At 41.7% G+C, this 21,721-nt stretch overlaps 2 protein-coding genes across 2 annotated transcripts; one reads left to right on the top strand and one right to left on the bottom strand.

Moving 5' to 3' along the window:
* Positions 1-7,919: 7,919 nt before the first annotated feature.
* Positions 7,920-14,610, bottom strand: spata18 (spermatogenesis associated 18). Its single transcript, XM_080473909.1, has 12 exons — positions 14,116-14,610; positions 12,109-12,214; positions 11,823-11,938; positions 11,521-11,639; positions 11,332-11,427; positions 11,105-11,239; positions 10,786-11,017; positions 10,548-10,706; positions 10,289-10,464; positions 9,565-9,688; positions 9,378-9,452; positions 7,920-9,185 (listed from the first exon to the last, which is right to left on the bottom strand). Exons 1-12 carry the CDS (start codon positions 14,200-14,202, stop codon positions 9,129-9,131), a joined length of 1,482 nt encoding a protein of 493 aa, XP_080330035.1. The 5' UTR covers positions 14,203-14,610; the 3' UTR covers positions 7,920-9,128.
* Positions 14,611-15,582: 972 nt separating this feature from the next.
* Positions 15,583-21,465, top strand: sgcb (sarcoglycan, beta (dystrophin-associated glycoprotein)). The gene is made up of 6 exons (XM_080473977.1): positions 15,583-15,623; positions 16,709-16,918; positions 17,010-17,195; positions 17,983-18,174; positions 18,791-18,922; positions 19,014-21,465. Exons 1-6 carry the CDS (start codon positions 15,609-15,611, stop codon positions 19,212-19,214), a joined length of 936 nt encoding a protein of 311 aa, XP_080330103.1. The 5' UTR covers positions 15,583-15,608; the 3' UTR covers positions 19,215-21,465.
* Positions 21,466-21,721: the final 256 nt, after the last annotated feature.

The following is a 21,721-nucleotide window of genomic DNA, read 5'->3' as shown; positions in this document are numbered from 1 at the left end:
CATCACTCCTCTCTTCAGGGATAGCTCAATGTTTACAAAGAAGTTGTTAAAACTATGAACAACTTCTTCCATATTGTGCTTTTTTGTTCCATTATCAATAAAGTATTGAGGAGAACTTTGTCGTCTAGAATAAGTTTTGATAAGTTTAATGTGTCCCATATTCTCTTCACATTATTAGAATCTTTGTTGAGTCATTCTTGTATTATTATTATTTTTATATCTATCTTCTGCTTCTTTAGTTCTTTGTTTGATGAATTGTCTCTATAGTGTCTTCTTCTTTTCTATTAATCCTTTTGTCATCCAGGGTCGATCCTCGTGTGTTTGTTTTCTGCTCTATTGTTTAATTGGACAGTTTTTATCATATGATGATGTGAATATATCTAGAAAGGTATTATATGCTCTGTTTATATCTTTTCCTTTGTACACAGTTTCCCAGTTTATTGCTATTAAGTCATTTTTAATGTGTTACTGGTTTCCTCTGTCCTCTCTCTGCTTTGACTCTGTTTTACTTCGGGGTGATTTTTTCGGTACTTTCTGTTGTACATTGTAAACACCGGCAGATGATCACTAATATCGTTGATCAATACTCCACTCACAGTATTGTTTCCTTGGTCATTGGTAAAGATGTTGTCAATAATGTGGGGCTGTGGGACGTTATTCTGCTGGTCTGGTGATCTGCACTGGATGTTAGTGTGAACATGTTAGTCCCAGCAGTGCAATTCCAAGAAGACATGCATTAATTATATGGTACAGGTCAGCACAGCACTCTACTCTACTCTACTCTACTCTACTCTACTCTACTCTACTCTACTTTACTCTACTCTACTGATTTTGATTTCGCTTTCCTTTACTCACATGTAATATTTCAGACTGTGTTTTAAGTATTGTAAAACGTTATTTGAATAACTTCCATTTTAAGCACGACCCGGCTTATTCAGGTTAATATTATATAAACTGTTGATGTGATTGCAAACAGTAAAAGTTGATCATATCTGTATATTTGTCACTCACATATGTAAAAAAAAAGAAAAGAAAAGGCCTGTGAGCTGGAACAGGTTCTCCTGTATTGTTGTGGTCAATCAGATCTTCTTTCACAGGACTGGAATCTACCAGGAGACATTTCATCTGCTGGCTTTTAAATATCAGCAATTAAAGATGTGATTTTGTTATTGCATTCCTATTTGACATGTGTTTGTTGCGTATTTGTTGTATATTGCAGGAACACACTGAAATGAGGGGCTCTGCAATTGCGTTTATACCAAAGACTGAATTCAATGGAAAACTTGTGGCGCAGTCGTTTGCGCCTCGCCTCGCAGCAACAAGGTTGTGGGTTGAAATATTGCCCTGGGTCTTTCTGTGTGGAGTTTGCATGTTCTCCCCGAGTGTGGGTTTCCTCCCACATCCCAAAAACATACACTGGGAGTCCCTGTGCAAGACCCTCGACCCCCACCGAGCGCCACTCTGTGTGGATATACAGTCGGGTCAATTCAAGAAGAAATACAGAGAAATAAAACTAAAGAAAACCATTGCATTGATAGTGAACGTTATTGGTGACGTGAGAGAGGAAGTTTTAGTTCTACACTACCATCTAGTGACGACATAGTGACATAGTCCAGCTGACTGTGGGTGAGCAGTGTACACCATGAACAACACAGAGCAAACACTGAGACAGACGAACACACACACTCACACCCATTGGCAAACTAACCTGTCACCAAATAACCTGCCGGAGGAACTGGGAGAAAACTAATGTCTGCACTGTGAGAACATGGAAACTCAGGACGGCCCCCACCCGACTCCAAACAGAGATGAATGAAGTGACCCCCCCCCCCCCATCAAACAATACTATTCTTCACGAAGTAGCAAGGAACGAGGACCAAACCTCAGATCCAGTCCAGCCTTTTTTATGTTCAATCATCCACAATTAAGCTGAAAAACAAAATGCCACCAGACTGAGAGCATAATTCATTATTCTGACTGATCCTGTCTCCGGGGTGTAAAACCTGTGTTTGATTTGTGTTTGATTTGTGTTTGGTTTGTGTTTGATTGGCTGCAGTAACATTTTGCCTCCTCACATCTGTGTGACACAAAGAGATGAACGACAGAGACATCCAAAGACATGTTGTGTCTGCACAAGAGAGGCTGTAAATCCTACCAGAGGTCAAACCATACTCACAACAAGGTCTCCACATGTCTTACTGCACTTAAACCCTCCTTTCTTCCCTCCCGTCCTCCTTATTTCTCTTGCCGCTGGCCCTTTACTCCTGAGCAGTTCGGGGCTGGGACTGTTCAGCACAGAGGCTATTTGGACTCCGGCCTGGTGCCAGCTTTGATTGCATGTTTCCGTGAGAGGATCAAATACCAGAGTAACAAGCCCCAGTGGGGCAGTAACTTTCAAAACTCACACCTGCAAACACGTCACTCCACTCTGCCAATGCTACTCTGTAATGTAATGTAATGTAAGGTAAGGTAAGGTAATGCTGAATCGCAGGCTGTTAGTCACATTAATCACAGCATCCAGATGTGTTTTTTATGTGAGGGGGGGGAGGGAGAGACAGAGAGAGAGAGAGGGAGAGAGAGAGAGAGAGAGAGAGAGAGAGAGAGAGAGAGAGAGAGAGAGAGAGAGAGAGAGAGAGAGAGAGGGGGAGAGAGGGAGGGAGAGGGAGGGAGAGAGGGAGAGAGGGAGAGGGAGAGAGGGAGGGAGAGGGAGGGAGAGAGGGAGAGAGGGAGACAGATAGAGAGAGAGAGAGAGAGAGAGAGAGGGGAGAGAGGGAGACAGAGAGAGAGAGAGGGAGAGGGAGAGAGGGAGACAGAGAGAGATGGGGGGAGTGGGGAGAGAGAGAGAGAGAGAGAGAGAGGGAGAGAGAGAGAGGGAGACAGAGAGAGGGAGAGGGAGGGAGAGAGGGAGAGAGGGAGGGAGAGGGAGGGAGAGAGGGAGAGAGGGAGACAGAGAGAGAGAGAGAGAGAGGGAGAGGGAGAGAGGGAGACAGAGAGAGAGAGAGGGAGAGGGAGAGAGGGAGACAGAGAGAGATGGGGGGAGGGGGGAGAGAGAGAGAGAGAGAGAGAGAGAGAGAGAGAGAGAGAGAGAGAGAGAGAGAGAGAGAGAGAGAGAGAGAGAAACTCAAAGAGAGATCTTATGAACATCTCGTTGCTCTCCTCCATCCATTACAAAAGCCTCCACAGCTTTAATGACGTGTTGAAAGTCAGGATGTGGAACCAGACGACTCAGTCGGGTTCCTGCTGCCAGTGTGTCACAGCTCTTCTAAAATAAAAAGTTACACAGAAAGCAGCTTCACTTTGAATTCTTACCATTTTAACAGAGGTTGATGGGATTTCTTTATTATTCTTTAATAAACATTTAAACATTTCAACCTGCTGTGCACTGGCACCGTCCTTGTAAGACACCTGCTCAGCTAATACATTTGTCACACAATGATGTGCTCATCATTTATAACTCAATAATTACACCGTAGAAGAACTCATGTGACAGAAGACAGCTGCAACTCAGGCAACAAAGGTTTCCGTTTGCTTGATATTCAATCTGTTTATCACTGCATCACAAATATTACATTATTGCCATTATTGCATTTTTGTGGCCAAGGTTGTAAATACCTTGATTTATTTTATTTTATTTTATTTTATTTTATTTTATTATATTATATTATATTATATTATATTATATTATATTATATTATATTATATTATATTATATATAATAATAATAATAATAATAATAATAATATTATTATTATTATTATTATTATTATTATTATTATTATTATTATTATTGTTGTTGTTGTTGTTTTTTAAATATATATAAAAAAAAGGATCCTCTTTTGTTCTGCTAGTGATGCTGTGTAACTGCCCAAGACATAAAGGTACCTCACAGTGTTAATTATGTTATTTCTGTACAGAAACGATCTCTTATTTGGCCAAAAAACAAACAAACAAACAAAGAAGAACAATCCACAAGATCTTTTGCTGTGACACGTTCTTGAGCTTCTCCTTCCTCCACCAGTGAACCTGTCCTTTTCTTTCTTGTCTGTGATTTTGAAGGATTAATTCTATCTTGGATGTACTTTCTGCATATAATCATGTTGCTGACTGTTTGTTGAGCTTTATTATTTATATGTTTTATCATTTATGAGTTATTCTATCAGGTGTTGCTTAAACATTATACAACTTTATGTGTCCCAAATGTTTTGAAAGTTTTTCTTCTCATGAAACGCAGTAAAATAGCTCAGCACCAACATTTGTTGAGCTGTCATATTGTTTTCTAATAAATCGTACTGTGATTTTCATAATTTATACAGCTTTCTCTGATTATCAAGATTCCACATAATGTTCTAACTTTTCTGGAAAGAAGAATTTGTCAGTAGAATTTTAGGGGAATACAAATCACTTGATTTCATTTTTGCATGTGATAGCCCAGATGTGCAACGGAGGACAGGAAGGAAACGGTTTGTCCAAATGTCTGCTCTGGGAAAAAGAGAGTCCAAATTTCAAAGTCGTTTTTCCTTATTTGATACGATAGTTGTCATAGAGAGAGGAAGTGAGCATTTATCTTCGGTCACTTGATGCCTGACTTCATTGGAGCTGTGAAGACATTCGGTGGTCACGCCTGTTGGCTCCTCAACATCCACTGGACTGAGGCCTCAGGGTCAACCCACAGGCCGCCTCATGCCGTGGAAATCCTCCCCTGGGGTTGTAGCATGACTGAATGCAGGGTTAAGGAGGGTGCAGGGTGGAGGGTGGAGGTTGTAGTTTTTAGCCACAGCCATGAATACTCTTGTTTTCTCTCCCGACAGTCATAAACTGTGCAGCACTGCTGTATAAAGCCTGCATCCTGCTCTCCTCCAGATGTGTGTAATGGCTTTTCTGGGCCATAGATAGCACCAGTCCCACCTCGGAGAAACAAAAGCTGCTTCAGCCTGCATTTGTCCTCCTCCTCCTCCATTAAGGGGTCAACCAAGATAAAGCCTTCTGATTTTGTACTCGTGGTTTTGATTTCACTCAATCCTTCTGCCCTTTGTCCATTTCAGGAAATGGTTTTTGACGAACGCAGTGCAGTGCGGTCACCAATCACCGTGTCACCCTGTGCCTCCATTATATTCCAGCTCTGGCCTGGCAGTGGGATCAGGGTGGTCATCATGCTCACTCTTGCCAGAGCGAAGCACATTAAGAAGAGCCAGAGGACAACTCACTTGGTCCAGCAGCTTTCAGTCAGGCAGCGCCCAACAAACTGGAATCCTACCTCAGGGAACTACAACTTCCACTGTCCCTCCAGTTTCGGCCATGAACTAAGATTTAAACTGCTGAAACTTTAAATAAGACTTCTGTAATTCCTGCAAGCAAATGACTGAATGTAATATCAGGGCCAGAGTGTGCTCGGTCTAAAGAGGTGTGAGGCTGAGGACAAGCGACATGGTCCTTTGCGATCATCTCTCTCATCTCCATCCAGCCCCAGTTTGGAGTTGCTTTGTCCATGACCATTCTGCACCACAACACACCTGAATAAACAATCCCCATCTCCAACCCTCCAGCTGAGCTGAGAAAGTCTGCCAGGCCTCCCCCTGCTATCTCATGGCAGCAGGACCTGGAGGGTGGCTCAGGAGTCAGCACCTCGCCGAAGATCCCACAACACACTCATTGTTTGGGAATGTGACAAAGAGGCATGCTGCAAGTTTCCATGATGGTTTCTGCATGTCCCATACTCTTCCTCATCGTCATTCCATAATCTTTTTATACTACAAACTAAGGTTCTTACAGTGGACATATTGTCATTACTTCTATGAAGAAAAACTTGTATTTGGAAGCTTTTCCCATCTGGTAGTTTGGAGTAGAAGAAGTCGAAGGAAGAGCCGTACTTTATTAATCCCCTTGGGAAGATTTCTTTACCGACTTGACCCATCGGCAGGAGCCACACAGCAACTGGTGGGGGTGGAGGGTCTTGCTCAGGGACCACCGGTGCATGTTATGTGGGACCAGAGTAGGCCTCGGGGACCACTAACAGCCTTTTTTCTTGAATTGTTCTTTTTCTATTGGAGTTTTTGTGGAAGAAATCATGATGAAACAAAATAGAAGAACAGATAAACCTGTTCATTGTGATTGTGTGCAAATGGGTGAATGTGACGGGTAAAATATATTAAAATCAGCCATTAAAACTCAAAACTAAAATTACACTTTATTGTCAGCGTCATGCAGATGATTAGAGATTATAAAATAAACTTGAACATAACATACTTATATCGGAGAGATGCAGTCTGCACTGGAAAAAGAAAAGAGTTGGAAATAGTTGGACCAACTTCACTGAATAGCTTCATTAGTTTCATTAACTTAATGAATTTGATTAAGTTCTAAGAATTTGATTCATGTAGACATTACCAATTGAAGCTATTCAGCTAAATTGGTCCAACTATTTCCAACTGTTTTCTTTTTTCACTAATATTTCACATTTTTAACATCTAACTTGCAAAGGAACTATGATGTTTTTAATTGTCAATTGATTTCATTTTCGATTGATAATCTATTTATAATGTGAAAAAACATTAGGAAGTTTGATATTGAACCAAACATGACCACTTGGTGTGAGACAAACTTTGTCCAGTCTCCGCTAAAAGGATTCATCCTCCCATATTTTGAAAGTCCCTGGTCTAGAGGATGAATGTGAGTCCTGTTTACACTGGAAGGACACCGAAACAAACGTTCACCCTGTGAGGATGGATCCATCACATGATATCAATCAGGTTGTGCTATTCTTAGACGGATGTTTTGTTTTGGATTTTTCTCACACACTAATCACAGCAGCTACGATCTTTAATCAATCCCATTGCAGACCCATACTGTGATCCCCCGGGGAAGCACCGACTCTAACCACCAGCAGATGAAGATGATTCTCATCTAATCAATACTGAAGTTTTATTTCTTTCAAGCTCTCCAGATGTGAAATAGTTGAGGACAAGACGTCATTCAACACCAGCCGACAGGGAGCTGTCAGCTAAAGCTAATACAAATCTTTACGGAGGCCAAATCAGTTGCAGCTCAGCGATTCAAACGTGTGATTTGATATATTAGATTAGAGCTGAAGCTCTGGCAGTGTAATTAGTTTGCGTGGCTGAGGCAGTATGCTGTGAGCGAGGCCTGCGGATACAAGAACTAATTAGATGACGGGAAAACAGTCAAGGCTGGGTTGTTGTTGCCCACAAGTAAATTTTTCACTTGTCAACACAGTGTCGCACTGACATGCATGAATTAAGCACAGTTAGAGGACTAATATCACACGTTTCAAAAGAATTTAGAATCAGAGTGAAGTCAGATCATAACTGCATGGTGGTGCAATAACTATAATAATCTATAAGAACGTATTTACTATGTAAACGTATTTACTATGTAAAATACATCCACCCCCATATTCTGTACATGTCCACACTTATAAGCACCGTGTGCATATTCTTCTGTTATATTGTATTTTTATCTGCTTTTTTAGTTCCTGCTATGTGTGCTTCTTTCTCTGTACTAGCCTGCTGTACCACTGCAAATTTCTCCACATGCGAGATAAATAAAGGATATCTTATCTTATCTTATCTTATCTTATCTTATCTTATCTTATCTTATCTTATCATAAAAGTACATAAAATATCATAATACAAAAGTACATTCAAAGCTGTAACCAATACTTTGCATTATGTTTAGTTAAATATAAAGACCTCATCTTACTAGTTTGAGGTTTACTTGGAGAAATATGAATTGCACTGGAATCACTGCTCGGTGGACTGTAGCGGTAGAGCAGCAGCGCCCCCTAGTCCCAAAAGAGGTCAACACTTTTTACTGTTGCGTCTCAAACAGCCAGAGAAAAAACACACAAAACCCAAAACATAAATGTGGAAAAGTCCCTGATTAACCAGGTTGTACACAGATGTATCAAGACAACAGTAAAGTGTCTGGAATTTATTTTCAAAAAGACAGACAACAATTTGAAGAATCAACAAAGTAAAATAGACCATTTCTTTTTAGAAGATCTATCATAAAGTATATGTTCAAAATATAGCCATCACACATAAAATCGTAATAAAATCAAGATGATCACAAAGACCCTTCAGACGAATAACAAGTTATGCAAAGTAGTACTGAATACAGATGGTTATGTACAGTACACAAATAGTAAACTGGGGGGAAAAAAATAACAGCAGTGTAATACCAAATCTAACTACTTTAACTATTACTAACTACCTATAGGACTGCTCATAGCGTTTCACAGTCATCAACAACGTTGGGTGTTTGTATCTCTGTAAAGCCGTCAAGTCATTAAAACAGCAGCACCACAAAAAACCTATTAAAGTGAAAATATGAAAGAGAAAAACGTGAAACACAATAAACGTCGACTGATATCCGTCGCTCAAGTAGTGGAGGATAGCACTGATGTTTAGCACCACACTGTTCATCTTAGTCTGCCTGTAATCTCATATTATGCTGCACAGAGGTTGTACCTTAGTGGAAACAAATATCCAGAGATATGTTGAATAATAAAAGCTGCCTGAAAAAGTGCTACGATGCAGGTGAAGTGTTCCTTGAAAAATCCACCTGAAGTCTCTCAATATCACTTAAAATACTGTTTAAGATTATTAAGACCTCTCCGTGGAAGTAAACTGAAATTATATTATGTTATAAAGCTATTGTAAGTAACTGGGGGCTCTGATCCTCAAGCCAATTATAAGGTCATTTAAATACACAAAAACATGATATAAATTGTAATTACTGTTTAAAAACTGTATCACGACAAGTGAAAAATATTCTGAATTTAGATGAATCGACTGGTTGTTTTCCTGTAATGAGTGGCGGTAACTCTAACACACATTACTGGTAGAAGTGCTTGTTCATATTATGTCCATCTGGACGTGAGGATAACGGGGGTCCATCCTTCATCTCTATTGTCCTGCATGTGACATAAGCCGGCACGCCAGTGATTTAACCTCGGATCAGTCTGTGGTTGGGACCTAATAAAGGTTGCATTGTTGTTGTTTTCTTCCAAGTGGAAGTCCGACAGAAACCATTCTGTTGCGATGAGCTTTTAAATGCCTCATAGTCTGTTCACACCTTGATTGTGGGGTTGTGCAGTGCTGACAGGGGCTTCACAGGTGGCTCGCTTTGAGGCGTTCAGGAGACAGACTTCTTCTGCAGCTAAATACCTGAAAAAGATGACGATGATGTCAATTTAACTTTTGTGATAAAGTCAACTTTAGACATGTCCAATTGAATAAAGTGCATTCTGAAATACATACCCTTTGAGCCATAGGAGTGCAAGCATGTTGTTAAGCAGAAATGGTCAATGAAAAGTAACACAAGCTCCAGCCACACTATCACAGATCGTAGAAACTTACAAGAGATCGACTTGGACTGAGAGACCGGGAGCGCACCGGGCTGGCACTGCTGCTTCTACTTTGGCTTCTACTCCACTAAGATAGACAAAAGAAAGACATTAATTACAGATGAGCCTGCAGTGTCATGATTCCTAGATATTTCTATGGAGCGTCACATGGACTGATATTTTAGAAGCAATGTCCTCACCAGGACGCCCCTTCGTGTCACTGCTTCGCCTTTCACCATCACATTGGTGCCTTCAGCCAGAGCAGGCCACACATGATAGATCACCAGAGGAGCTGAGAACTCGGAGTCATAGCTGCGGCGGTACCTGGTGAAAGGAGAGAGAAGGTTTAGAATAGTTAGGGAGATGTGGTAGCTCGTGTCATCTGAGAGTTGAGAGTGACATCTACTGGTTGTCATAGGCGAGTCCTGGGCTGCGGGTTCATACAATAAAGTGTAGAGTGGTCGTCCTGGATGAGCCACACAGGCCCTGTTAACAAGGACCACCATGTACTGTGGATCTGATACACTGCATACTTTACATGGCAGCGCTGACTCACTGTAGGATACAGTCTGACCTTCAATGACACTCCTTTGTACTTTCTGATAGTCATTCTTTCTTTTTGACAAATTACATACGGCATCATATTCTAGTATGCTGCTGTGAAATTGGACAGGTGAAGACAAGTTGGTTTGTTTGCTGGACTCAGTCCATTACTTTGCAGACTGATGAGCGTATACCTTTCCCTACTGTGTGTTTAAATATTTGAAGTTCCTTCTGATGCTCTTTAAAAATGACATGCTGTGTCTTTACATTTAGTTCAGTTATAAAAGCATTACTATTTAGTGAGTGAACTTGGTGGCGTCACAGCTGAATGTCTGCGCTTCACAAACACAAACATTGTGACAAACAATGCAGAGGACTGACTTGCTGTCATTGTACAGCTCGCCATCACTTGCAAAGGCCAAGTCAAGAGGAGGGTCCAGTGTCTGCATGGCGAAGGCCACTCTGCATGTCTCCCTGATCAAGGTGCTGATGAGGACAAAGTCCACTTGTGGCGGGAAGGAGATCCGAGGGTTCACATTCATGGCATTGATCACGTCCTGGGGAGACGAAACACACAGTATGAGGCACAGCAGTGTTTTGTTGATAAGGAAACACAGGACGAAGTATTATTTCACCCTACATTGACGCTGGCCTGGACATCATAGAGGTCCAGGTTTCTCACAATGTAGTCCACAGCTGCATCTTCCAGACTCTCGGGCCCAAAGTGGGTTGTGGACAATGTCTTTTTCACGCGCAGCTTGAACTGGCGGTAAGCCAGCTTTGCTATCTTAAACGACTCCTGTGACATGAAGAAAGCAAACTTCCTGAGCACACAGTTGTGATATTAACCAGAAACTCAAACCTAAATTGAGTCATACCACGACAGCAATGAAGATGATTTTCTGGACCAGTTCCAGGTCAGCGATGTAGCGCCGGAGCAGGGTTTGGGCCTCCAGACGCTCCACAGCGTACAGGTCACTGAGGCGTGATACGAGGCGTGCATGGCGAGAGGAGCTGGTGAGCTGGGCCCTGGTGGGCGACTCATTCCTCATGGGGCTGGAGGAACGGCTGAGCCTGGGCAAAGGGCTCGGGGAACGACTTCTCACCAACCTGAGAGGCCGAGGAACCACGAGCAATATTCAAGACCCTCCGGGGAGCTCTGTGCACACACAGTTTGTTTGGTGTGTTTGTGATTACCTCTCCTGCAGCATGGCCTTCTCTGTAGTCAGGTAGGACACTTCGTCTCTGAGCAGGCGAATCTGTCGTTCATAATCATCAAAAGCCTCCAGCTTCCTCTTATAAGTGTCCACCTGTTCATGCGCTGATCGCAAACTGAAACACACAAACAGAGTTAACATCCAGACAACGTGCGGAGGCTCAGAGGAGGACAATACCTCATCCCAGTATTTGAGTGTGTCACTCACTCTGCTTTGAGTTGGAGTATTTCATCTTCGGAGGCAAAAAGAGTGGTGGCTGATTTGCTCCTTGTCTCGTCAAGTTCATTCTGAGCATCTATTAGTCTATCAAAACAAATAAAACAAATTGTGTTCATCCCATGAATTTTTGTGCATGAAAATAAGGAATGGTAACTCGCGGCTGTGTTTTGGACTCACTCTGCTCTGACTGAGTCCAGCTGAATACGAGTGGAGCACAGCTGAGTCTCCATCTTCTGCATGTCACTTTCATGGGAGACAGAGAGCTCCCTGATCTTCCTGTCTTTTTCCACCGAATCCTGACAGGAACAAATCACACGCTTCAAATGTAAATTACCTTCAAGATGCAGGAGACCAAACTGCTCCTAGAAATAGAATATATTGAATCTTTGTGTGGGTCGTTAAATGTCAATGATGGTGATGATGATGATGATGATGATGATGATGATGATGATGATGATGATGATGATGATGATGCACACCTGTATGAGCTGCAGACTGGTGTCACCAGTCACTGTTGGCCTTGCCATTGAGAAGCAGGTTCCAAGCCACGGGAGCAGTCGAGTCTTAAGAGTGTCCACGCCGGCATACTGACCGCCTGATCCAGGATAAAAGACACGGTAATCATTGGTTCGGTAGAGGCATTTTGAATTTATATCAAAGTTTCATATTTGACTCAAAAGTTCATATGAATAAATAAGAATAAGATTTTATTAATATTCTTCTTTTCATATTTTAGATTAATTTCACCTGATATTTAGAGCTCACCTTCTGCAGCTGTGAGGTTAAGAATGGCAAACAGTTGGCCTTGAATCTTGGCTGTGAGTTCAATCAGCTCGCAGCATCTGTTCAGATTCTGGTCACAGGAAATAACCTGCGAGGAAATAATGTGATGAGAAAAGCTGCTCGTCAAATTCTTTAAAACATTCAAAGCACTTGGAATTCGTGGCACACACTTGACCACTACATTCTGCATTTTGGTTCTGTTATACTTCACAGCATGTATTAAATTGCAGATGGATCAATTTTAGAATATTTACTAGAGAGTATCATTGTAGAAAATCCAAAATCTCAGACTGTATTTTTCAATCTTTGACCTTGCCTACGTATGGGGCGACTCTGTAAACTCAAATATTCCTACCAACAAAGGCATTGTGTCTGAATTTCTACTGGCCAGCACGGCCAGAAGGTCAAGCTAATGAGGGTGAGAGCTGTGGTGATAATCCTGTGGGGTTAACAGATCATCATGAACCAGATTAGATCAGAGACACAAATCAAACACCAAAAGCCAAACAGCCCAGACAAGATGTCCAAATAGAAACTATTACCTTATTTTGTTTAATATCAATGAATGCATCTTTTATTCATTGTCACTTCATTCATGTAAAGGCAAAGTAAAAGGTTGGTTCTTATGATAAATGAGATTTTGCAACCTTAGATGAGACAAACTATAGATCCCATAACCTCTGAGAAATGAGGAGTGTGTGTGGAGATCAGATCTTTCATCAGACAGAAACAGTACAAACGTTGGCCTGGAACTGCACTCATTTTCTCTTTTGAAAAAAAAATCCCTCAATTTGTCTAGATTTAAAATTTTGTTTTAAAGATTCTTTCATTACAAGTTAAAGCTCTTTTTTCTAAAACAAGCATTAGGGGCTAATTGTGCATTGGGTATTTTATGTTGTGGTTTGTCAGGTCTGGCCCTTGATCTAAAATGAGTTTGGCACCTGAAGTGTTATAATGAACTTTGTAATTTACTGTCACGCTGATGTCATCTTATCTCATATTCACATAGTCTGCTATGTCTTCTGCGACTTCTCCTGGAAAGATTCAAACATCCCAAAAGGATTCACTGATTCACTTGGTATAGTTTGGTCTGCAAAAATTTATATTCATATTTTCATCTACATTTTGCATTGTTTTCCTAATTGTGTGCTCGGGATACATCCAATAATTTATATTAGATGCCAGGTTTTAATTGTATTGACCAAGAGAAGAGTCAGCAAAAGGGGGGATAAATAAAATATTTCTTAGATATTTTCAATCGAAAATTCTCAAACATTCTAACATTTTAAAACTATCAAACATTCTTAAAACTGTCTATGTTTAACAATTTTAAGAATATTTGATCAAACGTGTGACCATTTTAAAACGTGTGAAGTCAAAATCAAAGAGTAAAAAATGTGCAAGAGGAGTCACGCGCTGCTCGTCTTGCGTCGATGTAAGAATTCGTATAATAAATGTTTTAAAACCCGATGGAATGATTGAATGTTAAATCTAAGCTGTAGATCTCTAAAACTCCCCGCAATTCGGCTTCGGGCATAAAAGTTGTTCTGAATATGTTTGGCGCTGTTGTGCGGCTTGTGTCCACAGGAAACAACAGGACGTGAACCATCTCAACACGGCCTCTTTGGTCTGGGTCAACCGTAACCATGGCGACGGGCGTCCATAGCAACCAAACTCCACCGGAAAATCAATGTAATCTGAAGGCGCGCATTCCTCCGCTGAAACGAGTTAAATGATTTATTACCTCAGTAAACATGTCGCTTCACACGTGTGCTATGTATAAAAGAGGAAAGTACAATATTGTGAAAATATCAGTCTGACTTTCCCCGTGAGAAAAATCAAATATCCACAAGTGTAAACAAGGTAATTCATCAATCCTGGATGGAGCGACCTTTTGATGAGAATAACTCCCAGGTCTTCATTAATTTAGGCTGTGCTCTGGACCCGGTGGTCAGGTGCAGGTTGATCCTGACTTATTGATGAACTTACATGGTAGTCCTTGTGCCAGCTCTCTAGTTTGTCCTGCAAGACGCTGAACGAAGACGTGTTGGTCAATCTCCTCAAAGAATCCGCCATGGCTGAGATCCTCGGGGGCTTCAAACCTCCTCAGGAGGGGATGGATGGGGGGCTCCTCTTGTATGAGGAGGGACGTAAAAATTCCTTGTCCCGACAGATTTCTCCACCTATACGACACAGATGCCAAACACCGCCTCAGTTGTGGCAACCGAAGAGGAGGAGGAGACGACACGAGACGAGACGAGACGAGACGAGCCCGCAAGGAAAACAAAAGAAAAGCTCCCAGAAAGAAAAGAAAAGAAAAGAAAAGAGAAGAGTTCGTCTGTCTGCTGCAGGGTGCAAACACCAGTGTAATACCACACTGTCAGCCGAAACCACACACACACACACACACACACACACACACACACACACACACACACACACACACACACACACACACACACACACACACACACACACACACACGGTGCTGATGTTAGTTTAGCCGTGCTTGCTGGATTAAATCCGATTATACCCTGCCTGACACTCTCAATCATATTAAATGCGCAGTGGGCACAGTATCAGTAGAAATCTGGGGGTCAAGTGGAGCCCCACCCCTTTTCATTCTCGAGAATAAATCGCGATGATCAGACATAAGTGTAATTCATTCCGTTGAATTACACATTTGAATTACTGAATATGTAATAAGTGTACTGCATATAAATTACAACAAGTTTTACTGTAAAACCATTGATGTTATAGACTCGGATCCGAACAAGCTCAAGTGTAGTTATGCTGTTTATTGCCTATAAATCCCCACAGCTATAGAGCCTTGAATGGAGTTTATTTCTCCAACAGGTCCATTTCGGGGCTCCGTAAATCTCCATTAACGTTACATTTTTTTTAAAGAAATGTATCCGAACATAAATTACTACAAAAGTTGCGAGTTGAAGCAGAATAGAATAGAATAGAATAAAATAGAATTGACTTGCTTCACACAATATTGAAATGTACAACTACCACAGTAAAGAAATACACACATAATAAATAAGCAAAATACTTTAACCACTATTTTAAATAATTATATTTCACGTAAATGTGTGTATAGAGAACATGCTGATAAATCGTTATTTCAGATGTTTAACATGTGTAGGCGGTGGTTTTTTTAACGCTGCATCACACATGGAAAATATGAATGGACGGGTCTCTATTTTGGGATCCTTCTCTCATTGGCTACCCGAACTCGGAATGCACCATCTATTCTTTTTGGGCCCACGACTTTCTATTATTGTAACCGCCGACAAAAAGTAAGGCAAAATCTTTTTTACTTGTTTATTCTACGTATTGTTATTCTTCTTTATTAAATAAAATAAGCAAAATAGCATGGAATGATCAGCTCGGAGCACATCGGGAGAAGCCCTCCCCCCCTCGGCTGTCAGATGGTACCTTCCCGTCACTCCGCAGGCAGAAGAGGGAGGGTCAACATGGCGTCCGAACAGGTCCGTTATATTTTTTTCTATTTGTTGTTATTATTACGTTTTGCTCATCTGTAAACCTTCATTCCATTTGCATGCCCATTGCACGGCCGTCGCCGTTATACAGAGTATGAAGTAAAGCTTACAGCCTGAACGTGCTGGTGTTTCTTGTTGGTGCGGTGGTGTTGCTGCTGACATGAATAACAGTAGAGCTAAATGGGCTTTGACATTGAAATACTAGTTGTTTGTTTGTTTGTTCGTTCGTTTGTTTGTTTGTTTTTGTTAAACCTGGTGTCAGACCTTGAGGTTGGTGTCGCTGTTCTCCACAGTAAGACAGCAGCGTGTCCCTCGATGAGACAGGCAGCGAGTTGAGCGGAGGACCGTTTATTTTTAGTCCGGGCCACAGACAGCTTGTCGGGGCCCGGTGGACGGCCGCATACCGAGCTCTGGAAATGACAAACAACTCAATTCATGTTTAACTCATTCTCACACAACATGGCACAAACACAAAGCACTGTGGAATAAATAACACAACAGTTCGAACGGACAGGTCACCGTGTGTGCCATGGTGTTCTGAAAATAGAATAGAAAGGAAATACCATGTATCACCAAAGAGAACCTCTTTGTAACGCTGCTTCACACAGTGCATAGGAGCTAAATGTCAATAAGACAGAATAAACATGAAAAAAAGTTATGGAAAGTATTAGATATGAATATATGTACAGGGCTAAGCAGTGACTGGTGCACAGAAGAACCAAAGTACCAGAAAAACAGAACAGACACTATTTGCAAGGAGTTACAGTTTTATTACCACAGAAATGAAGGATCTCCTGTTCTGCACTTTACTGGAATGAGTCTGTTGCTGAAGGAGCTTCTGCTGCTGACCGGGACGTCATGGAGGGTGAGAGATGTTGTTGGATGGATCCTCCTCTCTGAATCCACCTTTACAGAGTCCATCTCCACCTCCTCCACCACGTCGCTGAGCCCTGAGGACTGAGGAGTTTGTTGAGCCTGTTGGCGTCGGACACCCTCAGTCTTCCCATGTGGGATTTCAGTGAGACATCATTTGTTCAATACTGTGTTTACCAGTGAGTGTTTTGCCCTTGTAGGAAAGCTCCAATGGGCCCGTGAAGAAGTCCATGCGGGAAAAGGCTATAGAAAGACGTACCATCAACAAGGAGCACAACAGTAACTTTAAAGCAGGCTATGTGCCCATCGAGGAGGAGCGGCTCCATAAAACAGGCCTGAGAGGACGCAAAGGAAACATGGCAGTGTGCATCATTGTGCTCCTTTTCCTTCTTGCCTTAATTAACCTCATTGTGAGTACCTCAAACATGGGTCCTTCTCTGTTCGGAGCGTCGGGGGTTGATTATTATATGTTATTGCATGCATTGTTACCCTGTCCCTCAGATCACACTGGTTATATGGACGGTGATCCGCATCGGTCCTAATGGCTGTGACAGTATGGAGTTCCATGAGAGCGGTCTGCTGCGCTTCAAGCAGAAAGCAGACATGGGCATCGTTCACCCACTGCACAAGAGCACAGTCGGGGGCCGTAAGGACCAGGACCTGGTCTTTGTGGGCAACAACAACCCGGTGAGAACAAACTGTGGACATTCTGGTGTTACTTTCAGAGTATATGTTTTACTCTGCTGTTAGAACGAACAGACAAAAAGCCACCAACCTTGTATTGCCAAGGAACAATCATCATGTAACTTTGAGAGAGAGGCTCCATTCCTGATGCAGTGAGTCAAGTTCAGAGTAGTTTATTTTGCAAATAACAATATTGTCATGCAGCGGTCCTCAATAGTGTATTATAAAGCATGACATTTCACAGATACGCAGTTTGAAATATTTGCAGCTATAAATTGGAGAATTTGCATTTTACCCTTTCTATGTTTTGTGTTTCTTACAAATTGTCTACAATAGAATGTTTTTATTAAATAAATAGGAAATAGTGAGTAATGTCGTAAAAAGCATTCCAAATATCTTTAAATAACAACTTTCCATTTTGAAAGTTGAATGTTTGGAAGGTTCAGACTAGATTTGTCATAATGTGATGGGGGCATAAATATCACTGACTCTTGTGCTGAACAAGTTGAGTTCATGTAGAATACGCTGGCTCGTTTTGACAGTTTGCTCATACTGAATTGAATTTGTGGACACACTGGCAGTAAGACATGCACTGCAAAGGAAAGAGAGAAAAAACCAAGGTAATACATTTTAGTTTTACTATGTGAAGTATATATTTTTATATTTTCCTCTTGTCGTCAGCTTATCCCCACTGGGTTTAATGAAAGTACCAAAAGTAGGCAGGTAAAGCTTTACTTCAATAAGTAAACTGTTAAATGTTTCCTTTTTCATTTCACGTCTGGTGTTGCAGGTCGTGTTCCAGCAAGGAAACACAAAGCTGAGCGTGGAAAAGGACAAGACGTCAGTAGTCAGTGACGTCGGCATATCCTTCACAGACCCTCGGACACAGACCACCTTCTTCAGTACTGACTTTGAAAACCACGAGTTCCATCTGCCCAAAGGAGTTAAAGTCCTCAGTGTTAAAAAGGCGTCCACAGAGAGGGTGTGTATCGTCTTCATCACTGACCAAAGAGCGTCAACAGCATCAGTCACTAATTCAGCAGAAGTGTTAGAAGCAGTGCACAGGCCATGAATTCAGGTATCAGAACGTTGTCATAAAGAACTGTATGGCCCAGAAGAGGAGTACATTCAATCATTTTGTTAAACATTAATGCTCGGGGAGGTCTCTAGATTGTCCATCATGTGAATGTCTCTCTGTGTTGGCTCTGTGATGGACGAGCAGCCGGCCCAGAGTGTCATTTTCATTCTTGCATAGTGCGCAGGAATTGTCTCCCGCACACCGCGACCAGCATAGAGAGAAAGGAAACAAAAACACTTTATCGTGAGGAAATGATTTCCCTGGACATGGTACGAACAGTGGGCTGGCGCGGAGCGTCGTACCTGTCAGCAGCGGGATTCAAACCTGCAAACTCCTGATCAGGGGTTTATTTCTGAATAGCCATAAGTAGTTGAGGTAAAAGAGAAAGTGGAGACGGGGTTAGTTTGCTTTGACCACTCCACTGTGACCAGTATGACAAAGGAACGCTGATGATGTTCCCTTCATTTCCATTTCTTTGTAATTGTTGACCAAATTCTCACATTTTGTTTTGGATATTTAGATCACCAGTAGTGCAGCGTCAGATCTTAATATCAAAGGCGACGGGAAGGCCATTATTCGTGGTAATGAGGGTGTCAACATCATGGGACGCACTGTGGAGTTCAAAATGGGCGGAGACATCGAGCTCCGGGCTGTAAGTACAACATTCATCTGTACTGAAGCGTAAAGCTGCTCAATAACCGAGTCAAATATCTGATGACTTACAGCGGATCCTCTCTTTGCAGGAGAATAGCATCGTACTCAATGGATCAGTCATGTTCAACGCGACACGCATCCCGAACTCTGCGGGTGACGTGTACTTCAATGACGGATTGGAGCGGTACAAGCTCTGCATGTGTGAGGACGGCACTCTGTTCCGTGTGCTGGTGAAATTTACCAACATGGGCTGCCAGACGTCAGATAACCCATGTAGAAAAGTTCACTAGGACTGGAATCGGCCGTCACGTCACCCTTCAATCCGTCACCACCCAAACACAACAAACCACTTGCAGATTTGTTTATTTTCAGTAGAATATTTGGAGACCATAGGACATTTTTAATTGCTTGCACTTGAGGTCTTTGTGCATCACCTGACAGATTAATGGTTTTTTTGTTTGGTTTTTTTTTTCCTTATCTTTGCCAAATGCAGATTGTGTTGTTAAGCTTTGCCTTTCGGCCAAAGAAGCGTCTGAGTATTTTATTGTTCTCCAGATTTGTCATCTCAGTCAAAAAAGCTTCTTATCAATGCACATTACTTTATTATTTATGGATGATACTCTGGTTCAAGGCTGTCTGCAGCGAGAAACTAAAGTATTTATTTTTGCCTTACCGTCCAGTATTACTAATATTAAAAAGCTACAGAATGGTTTTTTTATTACACTTAACTTGCCATTTCGTGTTTTGGGCAGCTCTGTTTGACATTTTCACTGTCATAACCACTGACATGTGTGAGAACCTACATTGTTATTATGATGTATGTAAGACCTGCAGGTGAAATTTGCATTTTAGGGAAAGAAAATGCAGTAATACATGTATATTTAAATATAGGATCAATTTTAAGCCATTCAGTGGAAAAAGTGGAAAAGATTTATTTTTTTCACATCTGGGACTGTCAGTTCTGCATATGCCAATAGATTTAAGTCTGGCACACACTACAGGATGTTTAGAACCTTCACAGATCACGACACCAGTGACTTGATGATCACAAGACAGATCACACAAGATCTTCCTGTGATCTGATGGTGAGGTGGAGTGACCTGCAGAGCGATTCTTCAGCAGAGTACCAGGCTCTGCACCATATGCTTCTATAAAACTATTTATATAGGTCTATGTTCTTCACGCTCAATATTCCAAATCTGGCGCAGTCAAAAGTGACTTCAGATTAAAACACGGCCTGTACATGTAAACAAATCCACCTCGGGCCGACGTTGTGACTCAGGAGTTTCTTTTATGGAGGAAACTTCAGGATTAACCTGGGATTTCAATCCTGGGAAGCAGATTCACTTCTTACCAGGATAAATCACCCCGGTACTCTGATGTTTAACTCCGGAGCAGAGAATCTACTGACCAATCAGATCTCTTGGAAAATGACCTGCCTGTTTTTACAAGATCCTGATTGGTGCACGGATTGTCCCGGCTTCTTGGGAGCGGAGACGGAGTGGTGAGAGCAGTCCTTCTGACAGAATAAAACAAATCCTCCTCACGAGGCTTGAAGGACGTTTTGGTTCTTGTTCTTGACTTGTTCTCAAGTCTGTCTAGTTCCACAAGTGTTTATCTGTAATAATGAGGTTATTAATAATGGTCATGTCTGATATAACTGGCGAAACATGAATTTATGGAACGCACATCTACTCTGCTGATGAATTAATATTCCAACACAAAATGTATTCACACGGGGAAACAGCCTCAAAACAACTTGATAGAAAACAGAAAGTTAAAGAAGAGCAGTGAGGAATGATGAAGTGGAACTGAGTGATCACGCTGCCATGCAGGTCTGCTTATGTTGTCTAATGAATTCATATTGTATATTAATGTTAATACTCATGAAGTCAGCATTAACAAAGAAAGGAACGTTCTGGCTTTGGCTGCAGCAGCAGTGTTGCTTTTGGCCTGGTTGGTTCCATAGAATGCCGCCTGGACGTCACAGCCTCTGCTGCTCGGCTCCTCGTGGAGCAGAACACACACTACAGGATTCCTCCTCACAAATACTCAACATGTTCATTATCTACCAGCTCTCTTTCTGACACCTTCCCAGTGGATCGGACCAGATGAAATCACTCTTAACACACCACACACCACAATTTTCTTTTGCAGACATCCGACACTCGGGCCTTTGCTCCCGATGCTCGGGGGGAGAGGTTGGGACTAAATGGGCCCGATTATCCTGTAGTGTTTGCCGGCCTTTACAAGAGATGATTAAAAAAATACTCCCATTTTATTGCAAAAGGTGTTTTTACTGTACAATACCAGGTCATGCTACAGGTTAATAGAAATCTTTTAAATGTTGAGTTTACAGTTAATCATTAGTGAATTGAGTGAAGACTGTTTTGAGTGGTTTGAATTTTGTGCAATATACTTTTACTTTGCTCTGAGATGTGTTGTTGGTAATGGTGGAGACCCTTGAGTTGGTGGTTCACTATACTTCTCTTGATCGAGCATTCATCGGTATGTTTGTTTCAATAAAGGCACATGTCTGTTGCTATGTGAAACTCCTTATCGCTGAGTCAGTAAATGTCTTGAGTGTTTGCTCAGTGATTTAAAGTAATAAAATAGGGCTGCACCTCATTTTGCTGCTTTATAACCTAATAGAATGTCAAGCCAGGGCTGGGTTCTTCTTCGCCATAAACTTCACTCAGGAGCAGTTATCTGGCGTACAATAAGAGAAAAAGAATGACTGTAAGACATTAACCCGTCATGTAAATGATTGAATGAAATACAGAAAGGCATCTCTGTG

Source organism: Lipophrys pholis (assembly GCF_963383615.2).
Source record: "Lipophrys pholis genome assembly, chromosome: 10".
Taxonomy (NCBI): Eukaryota; Metazoa; Chordata; class Actinopteri; order Blenniiformes; family Blenniidae; genus Lipophrys; species Lipophrys pholis.
Note: the sequence above shows the minus strand (reverse complement) of the source record. Positions and strands in the feature narration are given on the sequence as shown.

Coding starts and splice junctions, on each gene's coding strand:
- spata18 (XM_080473909.1), bottom strand. CDS start 14,202: ATGGCGGATTCTTTGAGGAGATTGACCAACACGTCTTCGTTCAGCGTC. Junction 12,215..14,115: donor GCTGGCACAAGGACTACCAT/GTAAGTTCATCA, acceptor ATTTCCTCGCAG/GTTATTTCCTGTGACCAGAA. Junction 11,240..11,331: donor ATACTCCAACTCAAAGCAGA/GTGAGTGACACA, acceptor TGTGTGTTTCAG/TTTGCGATCAGCGCATGAAC.
- sgcb (XM_080473977.1), top strand. Junction 17,196..17,982: donor TTGTGGGCAACAACAACCCG/GTGAGAACAAAC, acceptor CTGGTGTTGCAG/GTCGTGTTCCAGCAAGGAAA. Junction 18,923..19,013: donor GAGACATCGAGCTCCGGGCT/GTAAGTACAACA, acceptor CTCTCTTTGCAG/GAGAATAGCATCGTACTCAA.